Source organism: Leptinotarsa decemlineata, unplaced genomic scaffold (assembly GCF_025532065.1).
Source record: "Leptinotarsa decemlineata unplaced genomic scaffold, Ldec_3_MD MMD2_tig00026328_RagTag_RagTag, whole genome shotgun sequence".
NCBI classification, from domain to species: domain Eukaryota; kingdom Metazoa; phylum Arthropoda; class Insecta; order Coleoptera; family Chrysomelidae; genus Leptinotarsa; species Leptinotarsa decemlineata.
In genome coordinates this window covers 15,597,777-15,618,912 of record NW_027412688.1, presented here as the reverse complement: position 1 = coordinate 15,618,912, position 21,136 = coordinate 15,597,777, and the positions used below count along the sequence as shown (strand labels likewise).

Sequence of the window (21,136 nt, the reverse complement as noted above, 5' to 3'; positions counted from 1 at the left end):
ATTGTGTACGAGGTGGTATTATTTTTTCGACTAAAAATGGAAGGTCAGAATGTTTATCATGCAACTCTTGTGGATAATGAATGTCCACTTCAAATACATACCCATACGGACTATCAGTACTCACATCCATCACATCGAGATTAAGAATTTCATTTGGTGTCAACCATGTAAATTCACTTGTTGGTAGAGGTTGTGACATACTGTGACCGTATAGATTTGTTGCATCTAAATATGTAATGAATGTGGAAGGTTCATTGGGATTATAATTGGGTAAAAATCTATTATTTGCTATATGTTTCCTCTCGCTACATTGACTAATTCCACCTCGTATACCTTTTTGAAAAAAGTGAATCATATCAATGTCAGTTAGTAATTCCAATTCAACATTAGTGAACTTCAACATGGCATCCCATGATAATCCAGGTGCAGTGTAATATTGTGCCGGATCTAAGTTATATATCTCTAAACTTGTGGTGCGGAAATTTTCAAAAATATCACATAGTAGCAATACATCCGACTTCAAATACAAATCAGAGTATTCCCCCAAATTCTGACACTCGAATAAATTCCAAACATTTCTAGCCCTATCATAATCAGTTTCCGATATATGTTCACAATTGAGTGTGTCATAAAACTGATTTTTTGTCGGAAGTAATGGATAATTCAATTTGTCAATGTCATCAACAAAACTATATGGAAATACACCTTTCTGTCTCATCAAATTGAATTTCTCAATTTGTGGGAAATGTTTGTGCATCTCCAAACATTGATCGGAGGCCAAGTTTGCACCCAACTTCTCCAACGAATTAGTCATAAATTTATAACTATCGATAAATCTCATTTTGAGATCATTCTTCCTAACCACACCATCTTTATCGGTATAGTGTGTGTAAAGAGATGCTTCGTGAAAGATATATATTTCTCTTTAGTTTGCGGGATAACATCAACTTTCTCTTTATTCCTATACAATTCTTTTATGAATAAATGACAATCATAACCACTTAAATTATGAAAAATGATAGGTATGAAGTTTGGTATTTTGAAATTTAAATTACATTTCGAGTGAGCGGCATGTGATCTTTTCTTTCCTGTGACATGACAATGATCTCTTACTTTGACGTCACCATCAGTAAATGCTTTATTACATATACCACAAGTTCTGGCTGCAACAAACTGTTCTTCTTCTTCGACAGTTTGTGTATCCATTGGTTTAGGGTTTCTGAGATGATTTTCATGTATCTCTTTCAAATCATCTTCAATGCTACTCACAAATTTCTGAGCTGCATCTACACCCCTATATGTAACAAATTTTGTCAAATCATCATTATATGAACACTTTATCAAATAAGCAAATGAATATGGGGCATGTTTGAATGTTTTAATCGTGTATGAACTTCCAGGATTTGGCTCATTCACATGAATCGGTTTAAGCACTGATTCAAAATCAGCATACACTACAAATGGCACCCTCATTTGCCTCTCAAAGTTTTCAAACATTAGTTTATTTTCCGCAACCATTCTACCATATTTATTGATCTTTAAATTAGTAGTTGGTGTTGTGGTACTAATGTGATTACAATCATACATATTATGACGTAAAAGCAATCTCTCATCAGAAAAATATATCAAACATCCGTCACAAAAATATTTTTTCTGTCTATGAGCTGATAGTTGATTAGAAACTAATCTTGAAAGATCTTTGATCCAACAATAGTGACCATTACCGGAGTCATCAGTTATAAACAACAAATTGACATGTCTCCGGAGTCTTCTCTGTGAGTATCGCAATGGACCAATCACTTCATACTTCATTTTACCCTTCTCAAATGTACTCTCTAAACCGTAAACATTAATTGAAATATCATTCCTATCTTCGAATATTTTGATACTCTTTTTATTAACTTTAACCGGAAAATCCATACCTGTGACATCTAAAACAGTGGAAAAATGTGGATATGACGTAAGTTCGGACACTCGACTATCTGCAGGATATAATGCTGATGTTATAGCCCAAGCAAAACAATATTGATCTTCATTACGAACATTCACAACAGCTTTCTTCCATTGAATACATTGAGGCAGCTTCACATATGAACGTCCTTCCAGTGGACTGTATTTATTAATGTTGACCTCGAGAAACAATATTTTTTCACAAGTCCAACCTGAATTATAAAAAAAAAAATATTACTATTCAATCTTATTGAAATTTTTAAAAAATAAATACCTGAGTCACGATCCTGGAACTCAGTCGTTTGAGCCACAATTACATCACGTAATCCATCAAAAACAGCATTCAAATCTGAAGATTGGTCCACTATTTTATTTTGGGAATTAAATGACTTCGTGTCCCTCGAATCATCAGTCTGAAGAATATAATTCCCAAAAACTTCCATATTCACCTTGATGCTTTTATGGATCCTGATGGCTGATTCCAGTAATTCAATGACCTTCTGCCTAATCTTATTGAAAAATGACATGTAGTCACTGGTTACAATCGAACTCTCCACCCTGTATGTAGCAATGCGGCAATTGAATGCATTCTTTATAATTTGAACACCGTCAGACAATTGAACACATGCATTATTTTTATGACTCATGGTTCTTCGGTGAGAATTCACTTGGCTCATAGGAATTGTCACATTACAACAATCGCACGTATACATAGGTGTTGCATTATCCACTCTCACCCGTTTCACTGCAGGCCCTCCTTGGCAACTCTGGAGCTGATGCCGACGAAGATTATCACTACGAGTGAAAGATTTACCACAGTCACAGGAATACATTTTATATAATAGTTCTCACTAACTCACTTGATGTAAACTGACATAGCCAACACTCGTACGCTTCTTAAATACACTCTGATAGGACCTGTCAAGACGTCATAGCCAACCCCACTTCTCAACTACATGCGCCAAGATTACCTCCCAACTGAATGCGATAACAGATGTCGATATACGAGCAAGCAGTGGTCGTTGCGGTCTCGGAGAGGGTAGACGCTAGGCAAACGGTCCTCGGCTGCCGTTGTGTCACCATCGATAGCGGGGCTAGAGCGAACCTTCATCGCTTCGGGAGAGGTGAGGGCAGACCGATGAATACGCATTACTCTGCCACACGTCGTGGAGTGAACATGTCGCTCTCTAGCCGTTGAACGGTTATTGCTGTGACGTCACTCCACTACTAACTTGGTGCCCTAACACCGATGGAGCATTTATTACTTGGAGGATCTTCGAAGTATGCAGACGTATGTTTGTACATAGACAAACAAGCACATGATGAAACCCTGTACCGTGCATTCTCCTACACATACACACATAAACACACAAAATCTCATATGAAAAAAAAATCTGAACGATCCATGCACCAGACACTTCAAGGTCACAACGCCTTGACTTCACTGCACAACAAAAAAACTTCACCAAACAACAACCAATAAAAAAAGCAATTAATACGTCATAGTGGTGGGGGGAGGCCGAGAATCAGCTGTAAACAACTACTCTTGGGTGTTGGTCAAGTATTGTACGAAAAGAACAATTAAGTATTACGCTGGGCAAATCATACAACAATAATCAAATCAACATACAACAATGTTGTGGAATTGGCCGCGGTGGTAGTGCGTCCGACTCACGATCGGAAGGTCGTGTGTTCGATTCCCGCCTCGACCAGATATTTTTCTCGAAAGAATGTATATGGTTGAAGCTGGAATGATTCTGCAACCGTGTTAGGAATCACACGTTAAAAGGTAAGACCTCGTTAATCCTTAGCTTGCACAAGTTCCTCAACTTCTGAGAGTTGTCGTTCGTATGGGGGCGGCAGCTGATTAACGGAAAAACAGATTTTAAATAGATTTAAACAGATCTACAGATAATTACGAATGTCAAGTTAAGTTTTTAAGGATCAACACTGCAACTGAGAAGTTCTTTTGGCCTCCAGTAGACAACATCGACACCATTGTTTTTGAAAACATTGAAATGTTGTTGCCAAATCCCCTAGAAGACCGCCGTGGCAGTATGTTTTCATTTGCAGTGAATTTTGCAGGTCTCAATGTATGCTAAACAGAAGTTTGAGCATATTATAAGCCTAATACTATTAGTTTTTTATATAATGACTTTGAGTAAGCGTACCTATTTTGAGTTTTTGATATGCTTCTTTATGTCTTACCATTTTGATAATAAAATTTCCGCTGGTAACTAGTTGTTTTGTCTACGCGGGGCAAGTTCGAATTTTCAAGGTATGAGGCAGAAGATTTTTGTGGCTTTATTTAGAAATTTTGACGGAAATTTAATATAGGGAAAGTTCGGATTCGATCTAGCCCCGCGCCGCTTTCTATTATATTCATATGGAGTTGTTTAAATGTATCCGGCCCCTTAACATGGGGTACGTCCGAATCCAGAACATCAGAAGCTTTTAAGGTCACTGTAAACTTCTATGGTGTTCTAAACATATAGCGATACTTTAATTCCAAGAAGTATATATCAAAGAAGGATTTACTAAAAAATTGTGCTCACTGTTCACTGTTGTTAGATATTAAGTTCCCTTAGAGTTGTACTCATTTGAAATGCGTGCGATCTTACCCCAACTTACCTTAGCACTACTTTCTAATGGAAGTGACAAAGAAAATAACGTCTAATCTGCCATCCACCGTGAAGCAGCCTGTATACATACATATGCTATATTGAGTTATATCTATAAGGCAAAGATCATACATTCATTCAAATTGGTAATAACTTCGTTTTTTTCATTTGAAGCTCATTTCCTAATAGTTCAATGGAAAATTTCATATAGGTAATATTTTCAGATTCACTTGTCGATTACTTTATTTTTTCACCTTTTCCTTTCAATTCATTTCCTGATATTCAGATAGACTGAGACAGTAATTGAATATTCTAAACTTGAAATCACTTCTCAAACCTACTCTTGTCCACAGAACTGGCATCAGCTTATCAACCGGAGTTTGCAGATCCCATTGTCAATCTATCCATACCCTTGGGACGCGAGGCCACTTTCCAATGTCTTGTGCATCACTTGGGAGGATATAGGGTAAGTTCTGAGACCCCAATTAATATCATGTTACAATCTTACTTCGTGTTTCTTGTATTAACTTCCCAAAGCTGCTTCTCACCCTGAATGATATCATGTTGTATAAACTAATTCCAGGAAGAACCTTACATTCCACATTGATTCCGGTAAAGTTTCCCGTTAGTTTCCTAATTCCGCTTATTATTACATGCAAATCAGCATCACAAGTGAAAGATGATGAAACGTTTCCAATTACTTGTGTTGGGATAACTTTGTAGGCCACAAAGAAAGACGAACCTAATACGAGAAAAGTTTATTCATTCCGAAAATATTTCAGGTGGTCCATCCAATTGAATACGATGAATTTCTGGCTATATCAGTATTGTTTCTCACTTTGGATGATACTTTTCGTAAGATAGTACCTACAGCCCGATTGCTTCTTTCACATTTGTACAGATTTCAGTTGTTTAAAATACTCTGCAACACCTAACGCATTTGTTGAAAAAAACCTACGTTTTCCATGAAGATTACTTCCAAGCAGAAACAAAAAATTATCAGTTCTTTCATTCACTTAATTTTTAGGAGATAGAAAAAAAGTTGCGTGATCATACTCCTAGATTAAAAGAATTCTGCAGTCATCAAGGTCATCTAACCACCATTACTACAGTTTCAAATAGAATGTTTGCGTCATCAAAGGGCTTTACTAAAATTTTAATTTTGTGTACGAATATGAAATATGCAAATAAATAGTTCTAATAATCCGCTATTCCATGAAACCAAAGTCGGTGGTTTCAACTAAGTCGAAAAACTGGATTTTTTTTATATCCAGGTTACAACTTTCATTTTCGATTCAGACATTCATAGTGCCGCAACTCAGTACTTGCTTCGCTTATTTCGAGGATTTTTCGCTGTTTCACCAAACCCTCATTCATCCAAACAATGAAAAGAACTCACTTGAAAGCTTGAAAAAATACGCTGAGAAATGAACTAACATTGAAAAGAATAACAAAAAAAATATAAAGAATCACCGAAAGCAGGATCCAGCAGGATCGCCGAAAAAAAGATGTACTGCATTCTAAAAATGCCCTGGAATCATATCTGAAGACTGATCAATTGGATACTGACTGGATTTCTCAATACTTGTTAATGATCTTGACCTTCCCCACTATTTATGAAGATTCTTATGCTCAATTCCAAGCTTATAATTACTTTTTGGTAAATTTTATTACTTTGAAGTCTTCTTTTCTCCTCTTTGTCACATCTGGAGCACATCATTTTGATTGCAATGCAGTGCTCGTGAACCAAAAACTGGCATACTGAACTTTGAAGCCAGTCTTCGATGGGAAGTGTTTCGTAGTAGTTTCCTCCACACTTATTATCAGATAGTCTTCGAATGACTTTTCTTTTTGAACATCGTACAGTACCTTTTATTGTCTCGTCATTTTCCTTCTATATTTTGACACATTTCCTTACGTTTACCTTTCTTAGACTTTTTTTCACAGCATTTTTTCTATTTCTGATGTGTTTTTCTGAAGTCAATAGTGTCCACTTCAATACATTTTTGTAGAATAGGTGATATATTCTGTAAAATTCGACATGGGGTGTAATCTGAATCTTTTCTGAACCAAGTCTCTTCCGAAGAGCTCGGGTGTGAAACACAAGACATCGTGGCATTTATCACGAAAACTTTTGATTCTCAGGGCTTTTGTTTGTATCATTTCTTTGTTCATGAGAACAACCTGATGTAGGTTCCTTTTCATTGTACACAGCGGATGTACATTGGGAAAACACTTGTGTAACAGAGGTATTCGTCGCCTCACTTGTGGATTCTTGAATGAACGTATCGCTTCTAGGTTGTGAGGATACACTCCAGTTTTTTCAAATTCAGTAATTGGACGACGATACTGCTTTTTCCCAAGCCTTGCTAAGTAAAGCTCCGAAAGAAAGCGTCAATATTAGACTTTTTATCAAGGACAAAACACAATCACTACAGAAAAATCCTCAAGGCGCTCTCAGAGCGGTGCCTGCGCGAAAGTAGCGTTCTCAAAAAGTTCATTTCACTTAAAAGCAGTTCTCCAGATGGAAGAGTTCTTGAACAGTGAAGTTTGAGGTGTGCTGGGTTGAACTTCAAAACGATGAGCAGCCACAATTCGTCGCGTATTTCTGATATGTACCGCTCTTGGTGGAATCAAAAGTGCCAAATCACTTGAACACTTCCCATGAAAGTATTGATAGAAGAGACACAAATCTCTAACCTTTGTTCGAAGCAGAAAGCGAAATTGTCTGACTTGACATTATTAGTGGTTGTTGTGGCATTGAATTGAACCTGGTTACTTTCATCACTTCTAGATCCTCATTAAGATATGCAACCTCCTACTGCCGGTGAAGTTTCGCCTCCTTAGCCGATGTCCTGGAATCCAAATGAAATGACGAAACAAGTGTGCTGTCATCAGCAAAGCAGTATATTAGATTCTAGGTTATTTTTTTTCATTAAGTCGTTAAAATACAATAAAAAGAGGGTTGCAGATAATATGGATACTTGGGGAACACTAGCTTTGATGGTGAAAGTATTCGAGAGGTATCAATCGACGGCCACTTGCAGGAAACGTTCTTTCAGGAAGCTGAAGAGCCATACACAAAAATGATCCGACAAGCCATAACATCGAAGTTTGGCCAGTAAACCTTCATGCCGATGGCATCATTCCAAATATGGGTGACATGCGATAGAAGGTCACCTGTTGATCTTCGTTTCCGAAAGCCAAATTGATGTTCGCTCAAGATGTTGAAGCCTTCCGAATATTTGAGGATATGGTGGTTTACGTCTTCCTCCATGATTTTTGATATCACTGATAGCAAAGCGACTCGTCTACAGTTATTTGAAAGATTTTTCTTGCAATTTTTGGGAATAGGCTAAATGCGAGCAATCTTTCAACAAGAAGGAAAAAGCTCTTTTTCGTAAGACAGGTGGAAAATTCTGCAAAATACTGGTGCGAGTTCATTTACGCACTTTTTGAGTACGATGACGGGCTTTTCATCAGGGCCAGGCGCCTTGTTGATATTGAACTGTTTCAAAATTCGCCTAACAGGACGCTGTTAAAATATAATTTTTGGCATTGTGGATTCTAGTGTGAAAATGATTGGTTGTGGCTCTCCCAGTGAATCGACTGTGGAGTGGGACGCAAATTATTCAGCTAGTAGATTTGCTTTTTCTATGACTATTGTTGCAATTGAACCATCCGCTTGTGTTAGTGGCGGGATTGTGGATTTTGTAAAATACTGATTAACAGCTTAAGCTACCGACCAGAAGGATTTTGACCCGTTGGGATTGGCAAGCAGTTTGTCTCTAATTCTCTGATTGTGAAGTTCTTTGTTTTTATTTATCCTAAGTTTGCAGCTGTTGCGAGTGCCGAAAAATTCGGTTTTCGGCACTGACATTTTTGCGGCACTGCCGGTAGGCGATATTTTTGAAGGTGACAGACAACTTGCTCACAATTTTTGTTGAACCAAGGTTTGCCGTTAGAAGGTCGTTCTATTGAAAAACGAATATATGCATCCATGGATGATAGAATAACTTTCGTGACTTCAAAAGCACAAGTTGATGGATCTTTAGAGCTGAAACGAACATCTAGCGAAGAGAAATTTCGGAAATGGTTTTGAAGATCCTTCCATTCAGCTGATCTCTAATGCCAAACGTTGCGCGGCTCAGATTGTTCCTCAACATTCAATCGACACTGAAATGAGTTTGTGGTTAAAAGATCCCAGTGGAGACCTTACGGTGACTGTGTAAATTTCTGGATTGGTTGTTAGGTATAGATCCAGAAGACAAGCATATTCTCCATCATGGTCAGAAATCCTGGTTGGCTCATTTATAATCTGAGTAGGTCCGCTGCTTATTGCGAAAGTCTCAGCTTCACAACCTTGTTCGTTGTTGATTTTTGAAAATTTGAGCCATTCGATATCGTGGACATTGATGTCATCGAATATGGAAATTTTGGCACTGGAATGATTGATTTGCAGAAAGTTAATGGTGTTTACAAGTGAAGAGAATATTGCCCTATATTGTGTATCGCTAGGTGGTCGATAAACACAGCGTATGAATTAGGTGATCTGCTGTGTTTTGGATTAGCCAGAGTCTACTGATGTTCATAAAAGTTATGTTTCAATGAATGATTCAAAAACAAATCCAAAAGCCGGAGTTGAGGAGATGCTAGACTGGGCAATGATGTCAAAATAATGTAATCCTCATTGGCATATTTCAACATTTCCACGAAATTGCATTGAGTTACAGAAGAACATCTTTTTCGGCGGGTTTTCTTGGAACAAAGTGTGTTTTTAACCATTCCAAAAATATTTCTGTTGTTATGAACGCTAACTTTTGGGACATGAATAATTTTGATCCAGAAGGCATTCCGTCTTTAAACTTGGGTGTTTTATTTTTCCTTCCATGATACGTGCCTTTCCCATTGCAACTGCAATGGTTATTGTCTCTTCCCTTTCAGTTGATAATACTGTGGAAACCGCAGTAGAATCTTTTTCAGCAAGCACGTGTCCTGGAAGACTGTTCAACTGTAAACCAGATTCATCCATGTTAAATATGCAGTTAAGAAGTAGCATCTCATTGTCTTGGATGATGACGCTTTCAAGCAGTTGAAAATATGTATTGAATGTTTTCTCATGGCGTTGACTCTAGCCAAAGAAACTCCTTCTGATATATCAGTATTTCTGCTCAAGAACATCTGCAGCTAGTCATATCCTGCTTTCTGATTTTCTTTGTTGAATCTATGCTTCAATTTCAACTAATTCGTAGGCTATTTTTTCAAGTCATCCATCGTTAAAAAAGCCTTTAGCTTCCATTGTTTCAATATGAGTAATACATTTTCTTCCGTTTCCCCATAGGTCATTTATTGTCATTATTTTTTTGTATTACTCTTGCTGCTGTTTTTCTAGGTATTTGGTACCCCGCCGGACGTATGGATAATCTATCATTTTTCACAGCATTAATAGCGGCCTTTATTGATTCTTCCGACCAGTTTCCTGTCACAGCCACTGCCTCTCTCTTGTATTCAATAGGCATCTGAAACAAATATGAAAATAAATCAATTATTCGCATAAAACATCATTTCTGTACTATAGCGAATGCAATTGGCCATCTCTCCTTTTTTCCGGAAGAGATGGCCACAACGAAAACTAAAAAAGTCATGACACGAAACAAATAATTTTGAGGTTATAACGTAGCATTGTTCATATACTTTGCAACAAATACAATTATTGCCATTATTTCGAAAAACTGACACCACAATTGTGTGAAATAATCAACATGAAAAAATATTCAAAGTAATCGAAACAAAAAACGAAGGATTCACTTATTTTTGCCAAATGTTTTGCCGTAACGTTGCTCTCAAGCACAACGCGCATCGAACTAAACGCTTAATAGTGACATCTAGTGAAAGAGTTCTTGAAATATTTCGATAGGCTATCTCTTCCATTTGGTCATTTCTCTGAACTTTCCCTAATCCGAAGCGACTGACTTATCGGTGACAAATGATACAGTCACTTGTTTACTTGCAAATACCAGAAATTTTATATAAACCAATTATCCCACTGTCATTATCATTATTATCATTACCAAGAGATACCTACACCTGTCAATCAAATCTGAACTATAAATGGTCACAAAGCCTCGATTGAAATCATTTAACCAAGAATTTCCTTTTTTGAATTACATATGAAAATTTAGAATAGAAAGTTGTTGAAAATTGCAAGGTATTGGACAACAACAGATACGAGTATTCGTACAATCTAAGTACGAGGGTGTTCACCAAATGGTGCTAGACGACGGCCCAATTGAAGTGAGAGAGATAACAGAGGTTATGAACATGTCAAAAGAACATGTTTGTCACATATTGAATCAACATTTAGGCATGAGAAACCTGTCCACGCGTTGTGTACCACGTTTGCTCACTTTAGACCAAAACGTGTTAGAAATGAACATTCCCAACGCTCTGTTGGCACAGTTCAGGTGCAATAAATTTGAGTTTTGGCGCAGATTGAATACTGTAGATGAAACTTGAATACACCATTATACACCCCAAACAAAAATAAAGTCCAAACAGTGGACTGCAAAAACAGTTTTTTCGGCTGGAAAGATGATGGCTATTATTTTTGTGACAGCCATGGAGTTTTTCCAATCGAATACCTTCGAAAACGAAAAACCATCACACGAGCACACTACGAATCATCACTTGACGAACTGAAGCAGAACTTGCGGAAAAACGACCACATTTGCAGAAAAAAATCCTGTTTCACCAACACACCATATCACACCTCAGCGATTGTCATGACAAAATTCACCAAAATTCACGAATTACGGTTTAAGTTGCTTGACCATCCGCCACCAAATCTAGACCCAAGCTACTCTTTTCTGTTCCCTCATCTGAAAATTGCGCTCGGAAGACAGAGATTTTCGTTAACTGAAAGAGGAAAACGCCGAGTATTATTTGGAGGAGTTACAGTGATAGGAGCAACGATGAGAGGAGTGTGTAAAGTTGAAAAGAGACTATGTTGAAGAATAAAGAAAATGAGAAAAAATGTCTAGGTAGAAAACTTTTCATACCACCCTTGTATATGTATTTTCTATAGACATTAGTGACTTTGAAAGGAATAACTGACGCGTAAATTACTGATATTTTTGGTGCATTATGCCAATGCACAATGTCGGTATTGTTTTCAGCACTCGACAGTTTCCATGGGGAAATACAATACATATTTAAAAAAGACACTTGATTATATGAGAAACGAAAATGAAAAATTTTCTTGTAATTGGTACCAGAAACCAATTAAGCCTGAAATGTTCAAATTTTCATCATGTCATCTACAAACAAATTATCAAGGTAGGGTATATATTAACACTTAGTGATGAGAAATTTCACAGAATAAAACTGTAAAACTTGTATTTACAAAATCCTTCATGAAAAGAATCGAATACAATCGTTCACTTGATCATCAAACTCTCTCCGTTTCCTACAATAAAGAAGGAAAAATGTATTTCAAACTGGGGTGTGTCAAAGGTTCACCATAATCTATTCTTAAAAATTGATCAGGTTGATATTGTTTCATATTACAATAATAAATTGAAAAATATTCTTGTAACTGTAAAATATTTTTCCCAAAAACAAACTAAGTGTTCAAGAAACTGATATTGTAGAAATATTTCAGTAGATTGTAGGGATCTATGAGATTGTCACTTCGGTTTTTTTTTTAAACTAGAAAGTAATTTGCATCACTCTTCATAAATATGCGCGAACAAACGTTCGAATATTGAATTCCTTGAAAGGGTATACTCGTATAATACTAAAAGTGCATCAATAGATTGAAATTCTTGGTAACAGGAATATGAAAAACTGATTTTGTGACAGCTGAGGATGGAAAGCGTATTTTTGTGAGATGTGTATATACTTGAAGTATATACTTCTGTTTATTTCATAAAATTTATTGTCGCTCCTCCAGTCTGACTATTAGATAGGTGGTTAATTTTTTTCATTTATACAACCAATTCAAATGTCATTTGTTTTCATATATAAGTGATGTGTTGCCCCAATGCACCAGACTTGTTAATCAGAACTGTATTTATATATCGAAAACTATATCTATGAAAAATTTCTTCTTCTGAAGCAAGAACGTAGATTTCAACGTCATTTCAAACCCGAATGAATCAGCAATGAAAGTCAATGAACAACCCCAACTTTGATGACCTTCAGTATCACCTAATTTCGCTCTGATTCTGTTACTGTTTCTTTTCATCATTTCTGAAAACTTGAAAATCATAAATGAACTTGTTGTTACTCCTGAAGGTTCTGAATCTCTCGAGTCAGTAGTTGAAACTGTTTATCTAAATTTCATCAAATTTCTAGTTACATTTCCAGAAACGAGTACTTAAATAGCACAAACAGCAGCGGAAAAAGCAAATTCACTTGCTCAGCAATTTTCATTCCATTCCATAAGTGATTTTTACAAAAAAAAACTTCATCCTCTATTCGGAATGCTCGATATTTATTTTTGAAAATGAACATAATTTAACCAACCCTCAATAAATTCAAAAATTAAAAAGTTTTTCGAGTCAGTGAAGTATTTGTCATCGTACTGAAAAGTAGCAGAATGATGTTTGGGTCAATTTTTGTATACTCTTCACAATATCTCAAAAAAGCACAGTTTTCCTTATTTTTTCACGGGGAAAACAGTTCTGTCAGCTGTCTGGAGACAATCACGTTACCGAAAAAGTAAAAAAAAATCTCTTTTAAAATTCGAAACAACAGTATTTTGAACTAGAAATGTTCACGTAGCAACTTCATGAATTTAGACCTTCGTAATATTACCCATATAGATGGAGTTCCGTTCTCAAAAACTCTGACGTTGTTAGATGATACTCTGAAAAAAATTACTCGCCTGAATGAAGATCCTGCCCAAACATTTTCAATAGTCTGAAACATCAAAGAGAGGTTTTATTGATGCATTCACGGCGATTGTTTAACTATTGAACTGAAGGAGATATATACTCCGAAAGTACCTATCAAACTCAGGCTCGGCATCGCTGAATATACTTTGAACTCTTCCATTCAGATAACGGCGTACTCATGGAATGAACTTAAGGAATATATCAATATGTTCAAATCTAGCGAAAAATCTACATAGTAAATGAGAAACGTCCAATCAAATCACACAAATTCCTGCCATATATGAACAGGAAGAGCATGGGGATGAAAAAAACACAAAAAAATCGATCATACCTATCAGATCATGAAACGGCGCAAATAGTTGTTTCATCTTATTTTCATATTATTCAAAAAAGGTTGGCTATACTTCCGAAAACCAGACCAATAGAATAATTTTCGACAGAGCCTATGAACATGAACTAGCTGTTCGCAAATCAGATCCCCCTTCGAACATCACCTTGGAATAGGCCAGACAATAAACTTCGGAAACACCAACACCTTATTACGAAGAAAACTCTACAGGCCAGGACAATTCCTGAAAACATTGAAATTGAAAAAAGTCTTGACTGTCTGAACAAACGAGATGATTCACAGAGACTACCGCAATCATGGAGGTCACTTTTGTCTCGCTACACATCTCATAGTAACACACGTCAAGCAGAAAGCCAAGAATCCACTTTTGGCAGGTAGGTAGCCTGTTACGATACCCCTACTTTATATCTGTCTAGCAGCATGAATACTGGCTTCGAACAACAAAGTAATCAGTATTCACTTGGAGCTGAACAAAGGGAGGAATAAGCCAGTGACGAGACTTGGGGATCAGGGAGATTACGACCCCGTCGTCAAGTTATTTAATTTCAATTACTAGTGATTCTTGAATATGGCTTAAAAACAGAAGCCGAAACGTAGAAAGGATGAAAATTACAGACGCGGTTCAACCGGAACAACAGATTGCTGACCGCGGATACCTATCCGTATTAATTTCCAGGTTTTTCAGTTTGTTTTCCGGAGTTTTGATAGGATGTGATCGAGGTATGCTTCTCTTTGTTTTCGAAATTCATATGCCGGTGGTCTTGACAGATTTCCTCGACAGACATTTTTTATTTCCGAATATGAAATGTTGTACTCATTGTGTTATCTTCATTGCGCTCCTACTTCTCGTATTCTTGAAGAAAAGTTCATTTTCTATATTTAGAATATCTAAATTATTTGCCATAATGAACTATGTTAAATGTTCACCCCTTAAGTTGATGTTGGTGTTCATACTCTCAGAAAGAATGGACTCCTTATTGTACAAATGTGGCACTTGATAAATTTCAGTTGAAGGTCGATGAAAAGTAACTTTTTTCATCAAAGAGCTGGTAGGTCTAAGTCAAACGGAACCTGAAATACCAAACGATTCATCTGCTATTCCGGCAATGACTGGCTTTTGGCTTCCTTTATGTTGCCCTAATTTCAGCTCATAACATCATTCCTGATATCCACTGAATTTTCTCGGTTATCAATTCCATTGGAGTGTCAAGGGATGTATCCTACCCCACTGAAAAGCTGGAAGATACAAGGTAGAGAATATGGATGGAAAATCGACGGTCCTAAGCGACCTATTTCCTATACTATCATAAAAAATTCGTTCGGTTTACTAGCCCAACCTGTATGCGCCTATGTACAGTTCATTCGTATTACAGATTGACCTGAATCAAACAATAATTTAACTGTGAACGATATCAAATGAATTTCATTCGTCTATTTTAAATTATGGGAAATACAAGAATGCAAGACGAGTGGAAATTTCATAAAAGTGAGGATTGTGTGATATTACCCAAAGTTGCCATGAGGGTTCGTCACTAATCACTATATAATACAGTGGTTGGTTCACCCTTAAGCTCAAATGTTTGTTTTTGACCTGAGCTTCATGATGCATCAACAGCAGGTGAGGATTATTCAGTTTATTAGACACTTTGAGTTGGGTAAATCCGTAGTCAGATTATCGCGCTTGAGCCCATTTAGATTCGTTGCACATCTATTCGAAGTAGAATGTGATAGATCATGTCTGTAAATTAATTAAAAGTGGGATGTTGACCCAACACCTCACATCGTATATTTAATTTTATGATTCTCCCGATGCAGTTCTAAGTGGAAGGTGAATTGTTGAATTTCTTCAAATAAAAATTTATCTTATCGTTTATATTTAACGACTCAGTTCACTTTGTATGGTCGATGATGAAGAAAAACATTTTTCAAAACACAGCCCCCGAATTTTATCATCCAAATGAAAATATGTTTTTACGGAAATTTTTGGAATAAAATCTTCAACAATGCCATTATTAGTCTAAATATGTGTGAACCAATCAAAAAACCCTGATACATATCTGGCCTCAAATTTTGACTAAGATAATTTGTCAACATCATTTTTGGCAGCAATGGATTAGATCGACTCAAAACTGTACAGTGTGTGAAACCCAAATGGAAGAAATCCATTATTTCGGTTACTGTACATATTTGAAGAAAAAAAGTGAAACACGTCGAATGTGAATTACGTAAAAATGCCACCACTACCTTCAACCCCCTTCGAAGGACTGGTACAACCCCCAATGGGAAATATAGGTTTGTGATATATAGTTTGGAAGGTCTCTTCATTCTCTATTCAAAATTCTATTCGCTTTCAAGTTTATTGCAACAATTAAAATAAAATGAATTAAAATCATGTGGTCAGCGAAATTCGATAAAATACACTCAAAACCTAAAATGTAATGCAAAACGTAATGAAATGTAGAATACGAAAAAACACTATGGATGTTAACGAAAGCAGAAGTTAACCGCGAACGTCTTGGCAACATCATAATCTCAAATAAAACTATCTTCTAACATTATTTAACATACCAGGCGTGACCGACTTCATCGCAGGCGTTATTCTTTTCAGTGGTTGAAATCTGATGGGTTAGTTTTGTACACATTACTTTTTACATATCCTCAAAATGAGAAATATAATGATGAAAGTCGGGTGATCGCGCTGGTCATTCAATCGATACTCGTCTCCCTATACACCGATTGGGAAATGTATCGAGGTATTGCCAGACATTTACTTGGTAAGGTGGTGGTGCTCCATCCTGCTGAAACCTTATCGTATATTCACTGGAACTTGAGGGTTTCCTGAATCGGGATATAAATTTGCTAAGCTTGAATGACATCATTTTGAAGTAGTGCCAAATAATTATCGCCATTCAAGTTGCCCTCAATAATTGCTAGAACCGACTGAATTTCAGTTCTCGCATTGAAATATTTTATCAAAATATTTAGTTTGATCTCAGCATATTTATGGAAATTTCAGTTCATGACGCGTGAATGAGTTATCTCACCTCACAATATGATATTCTTGATGATTATTTGGTTAGAATAAGGATTCGAACATTTCCATATGCAAAAACTAGAGATCGTAAGTTTTAATACTGACGAAATCGAATACTGATGAAATTTCATTCATTATTGTTTTGACGACTAAAATTATTTCACATAAATATTAAAAATACCTACACTCAAAACCAATACAAATCTTAACCCAATACATAATCCAAATTCGAGACTCAAACATCTTTTAGCTGCGCCTAAACATAAAACTTGGTTTTTCAAAACTCTTTTGTTATAACATGACACGCTTATATAATCGGCTACCCATCGATTGAAACCACTACCACCACTTAGTCTCAAGAAGAATCTCTAGATATATTTTTCAATCCGGTCATCTTTTATAGTATTGATCAGTAGATACCTATATTCAATTTTCATATACCATAAATATGTCGGAAATATTAAAACTATTTGAATTATCATTGAAAGTTTTCAATTATAGTGATTCAACTTCATGTTTGTAACATGAATTTTCACAATTTTATGATCAAATTCCGTTCTTTTCGTTTTTCGCCTCTCTTTCCTGCTTTTCTCCCTTTCTGTATTGAAATGAGTTAGGTGTTGCTAGTTGGATGAAAGACCAGTTTCTGCCTTGATTTATCATGCGCAGATGTTTAATTCTGTAATTTGTTAGGTTAGATTTCTTATAGATACTGAGTCAATAACATCATTTATCATTATCATCAATCAATAACGTGCTTACTGACTATAAATTTAGATTAATGAATCGAAGAGGTTTTTGTATTAAAGTGCATAATTTTTAAAATTCTTGCAAAGCGCTTTCGACTTTCGTCATCATCAGTGCTCACCTGAAAGTAAGTGATCTAGTTGAAAAGGGAATTTAGTGATGATTGAAGTTGTAAAATTTTTTTAAGGTTACGAAATTTGGAAAAAATTGTTTGAGATTACTCATTTATCAGGCAACAGGAATTATCAAATTAAGTAAATTGCACATTTGTAATATTTGACTTATATAAAACAAAATAGGCTTATAGCCAAGAAAATACATTTTTGGATTGAGGCCATGTGGTTCGGTCAAAGTATCATATGATACTTTGACCAAAGTATCCCTTTTCCCTTTTCAACTAGATCACTTACTTTCAGGTGAGCACTGATGATGACGAAAGTCGAAAGCGCTTTGCAAGAATTTTAAAAATTATACACTTTAATACAAAAACCTCTTCGATTCATTAATTCAAATAAGTGTATTCAGCTTTTCCAAATCTTTTTTTATAAATTTAGAATTCACGAATACTATTATAGGTAGTTTCATTTTTTTAATTCAAAATTACCTGAAGTATCATCTGCCTGTTCATTTTTACGAAGATGAGAAGATAATAGCGTCATCGTGTTTGAATCAATTTTTTTTTTGTAAATATACCTACCATAGATTATGTTGTAGTATTTTAGTATTATTTCTATTTCATAAAATGTACATACTGAGCTCTCATGTGAGTTAGTAAAATAACACAATACAGGCAATTCAATGCCTAATTAGAAGTTACTTATTCAAGATAATCGAAATCTAATCAAATGGTTGAGGTTTCCGCGGCCAAGATTTTCAGTATCACTTTTTTTCGGGTTTGAAGGCCTTGGATTTTTGGAATTTTTTCGCTGGCGCGAGTGGCTAGCTTCTTCAGAGGTTTATACATCCTGAGTATATCTTCGATGACCCCATATTACGGCTGCGTGAAGCGTATTTATGTTGACTCAGGTAGTTTGGTGTGTTAATACCAGGTACAGGATAGTGACTCTGAAATTCAATAATTATTCATGTCATACAACAAAGTGCATATTATCGTGAAAATAAATTTGATCGATTTGATTTGATGGTAATGATATTATGAAACAAAATGTAACCTGTAACCTAATTTATAATGAATGCCGTAAGTGCCACAGAAAATACATCAAATAGAATTACAAGAACATCTGGAATCACCACTAGAATTCACTTTTGAATGTTCGGCAGTAGTAGTAGTTGAATCATTTGTATTATTAAATTCCATCCATTTTTGAGTTTAGTGGGTGTTCATTATCAGTATCTATTTGAAGAATATTGTTTTCGGTTGTTTCTTTCAATTGAAGGAAGTCTTGGTCATATATTTTGTTACTCAAATGATGTATGTTTTCAGCAAGCAGGTTAGCGTTGTCATATCTATCTTCAAGCGGTAGATTGTCTTTGATAAGATAAGGTAGTGCGTAATTACCTTGTGTTCCCTTAATAGCATTTACTTTTCTCCAGACCTCAGTTAGTAGCGTAGAATGTTTTAAAGTGGAGACGTACTTTACCCATGATTCACGTTTGCTTTTTTTAATGATATATCTTTTGTAAGCTCTAAGTTTGTTGAATTCGATCTTGTTTTCAATAGTGAAATTCCTTTTGAGTTAATTGAATGCCCGTTTGGTTTCCTTTATTGCTTTCTGACAATTCTCGTTCCACCAAGGTACAGGGTGATGTTTCTTAATCTCGGGGGTTTTTCCGATAGCTGTGGTTGCGGCCTCTGTAATGATCCCTGTGAAAGTTGCTACAACATGGTCGTTTAGGAAAATATCGTTATGTCGTGTACTTTTTATTCCACCAGGTCACAGTATAGGGCCCATTTTTGGCTATTCACATCTTTGAGTCGCCATTTTGGACGGAATTCTTGTCTTGTCAGCTGGGTTGGAGAGTTATTTATTCTATCATATAAGTCAGGTAATACCTCCCAGGAGAGTTCATTGAAGAGTGATGTGACACAGGAAGATAGGTCTATAGCTGAATGATTACCTGTCAAAGAGTTGAACCTAGTTCTCCGGTATTCAGTAACATCCAATTGGATATATTAATGAATTTTTCCAGTTCAATACCTTTCTGATTTGTATAAGAACATCCCCATATAGTATTATGAGAGTTGAAATCACCCAAGATTACATATGGTTTTGGTAGTTGGTTAGTTATTGAAATCAATTCTGATATATCAATATCTTGGTCCAGTGGGATGTATATGTTGAAGATGCACATTTCCTGCGGAGTTTTCACTATTACTGCAATGGCCTCCAAGTTGGTGATTAGGGCAAATTCTTCTGTATTAACTTTGTTTCTGGTGTATATTCTAACGACACCAGCTGCTTTTACTGTGTGATTTCTGATTTTATGAAATGAATTGTAGTTTTTACTTTATAGGTACGATCGTTTTTGAAGTTGATTTTCTGGAGACAAATTACAATAGGTTGTACTTCATTGACCAGAAGTTGAAGCATCTCCATATAGGGATAGATCCCATTTATGTTCCATTGTAATATTAATGCTTATGATATGTATGGTATTATAGTTGGATATGCTGTTTTAATAGGTTTCCTGGAATAATTCACTATCATTTTCTGATGATGTTAGGCTGGAACTGGTTTCGAATTTCTGGTTGAGCTGTTTCAGGATCTATTTTCGAATTTTTGCGATTCTCATTTTAATACTTCTCTCTGTCAGGGTCGGGTACATTTTTGATAGTGTTGCTAATAGGGTATGTATGTCGTTGGTATTATCTCTTGCCACATTCAAAGGATCTGATGACCCGAAAGAGTTTTTTACAAAGCTGACCATCTGGTTGAAGTCGAGCATGTTTAAGGATTTGTCTTTTTCGAAAAGCTCTTTGGCTGGAGCAATGAGATTTTTGACGGAATTTTCAAGTTGTTGTTTTTTATGTTTTTTGGGAACTTGTTATGATGGTTTGGAAAATTCGGTGGGAGAAGTGTTTTCCAATGCGATATTTTCTATTTTAGGGCTAGATGACAGGGGTCGTTTCTGGGCAGTACAAGTGGTGGTTGTTCACTACGGGGGGTTTCTTCTTCTTCTCTAAGTGGTATACTTGAGGTGGGTTCAACTTCGGTAGTTTCTGGACAGGAGGTTGCGACATGACCGTCTTTCCTGCATTTGAAACAGGTGTTTCGATTAACAGACAGGAATATACGGTAGGAATTATTTTCAAAGGGAATAACTATGGATTCGAGAATGTTGAGATTATCATCAGGTAGGTAGAAGACCTGCCTTCTGAAACTGAGTATGTGACTGTATTCTGATTGGGATATTCCGATTCTGAGGAAAGTAATGGGAGAGACAATTGTAATTCCAAGATCTCTGAGACTATTTTCAATCACAAGGTATGGTACTGTTGGACAGACATTTGATAATATTAGGCGTGTTGCAGGATTTATCAATCTGCGGGCTTTAATAAGCTGGTCGTTAATCAAAA

At 36.0% G+C, this 21,136-nt stretch overlaps 1 protein-coding gene across 2 annotated transcripts in view; it reads left to right on the top strand.

The window, feature by feature from the left end:
• Nucleotides 1-21,136, top strand: part of LOC111505269 (lachesin) — a 624,335-nt gene that overhangs the window by 407,133 nt on the left and 196,066 nt on the right. For both annotated transcript variants that reach the window (XM_074181993.1, XM_074181992.1), the window contains exon 3: nt 4,925-5,037. In XM_074181993.1, the coding sequence (XP_074038094.1) occupies nt 4,925-5,037 (113 nt within the window). The remainder of the gene's footprint in view (nt 1-4,924; nt 5,038-21,136) is intronic.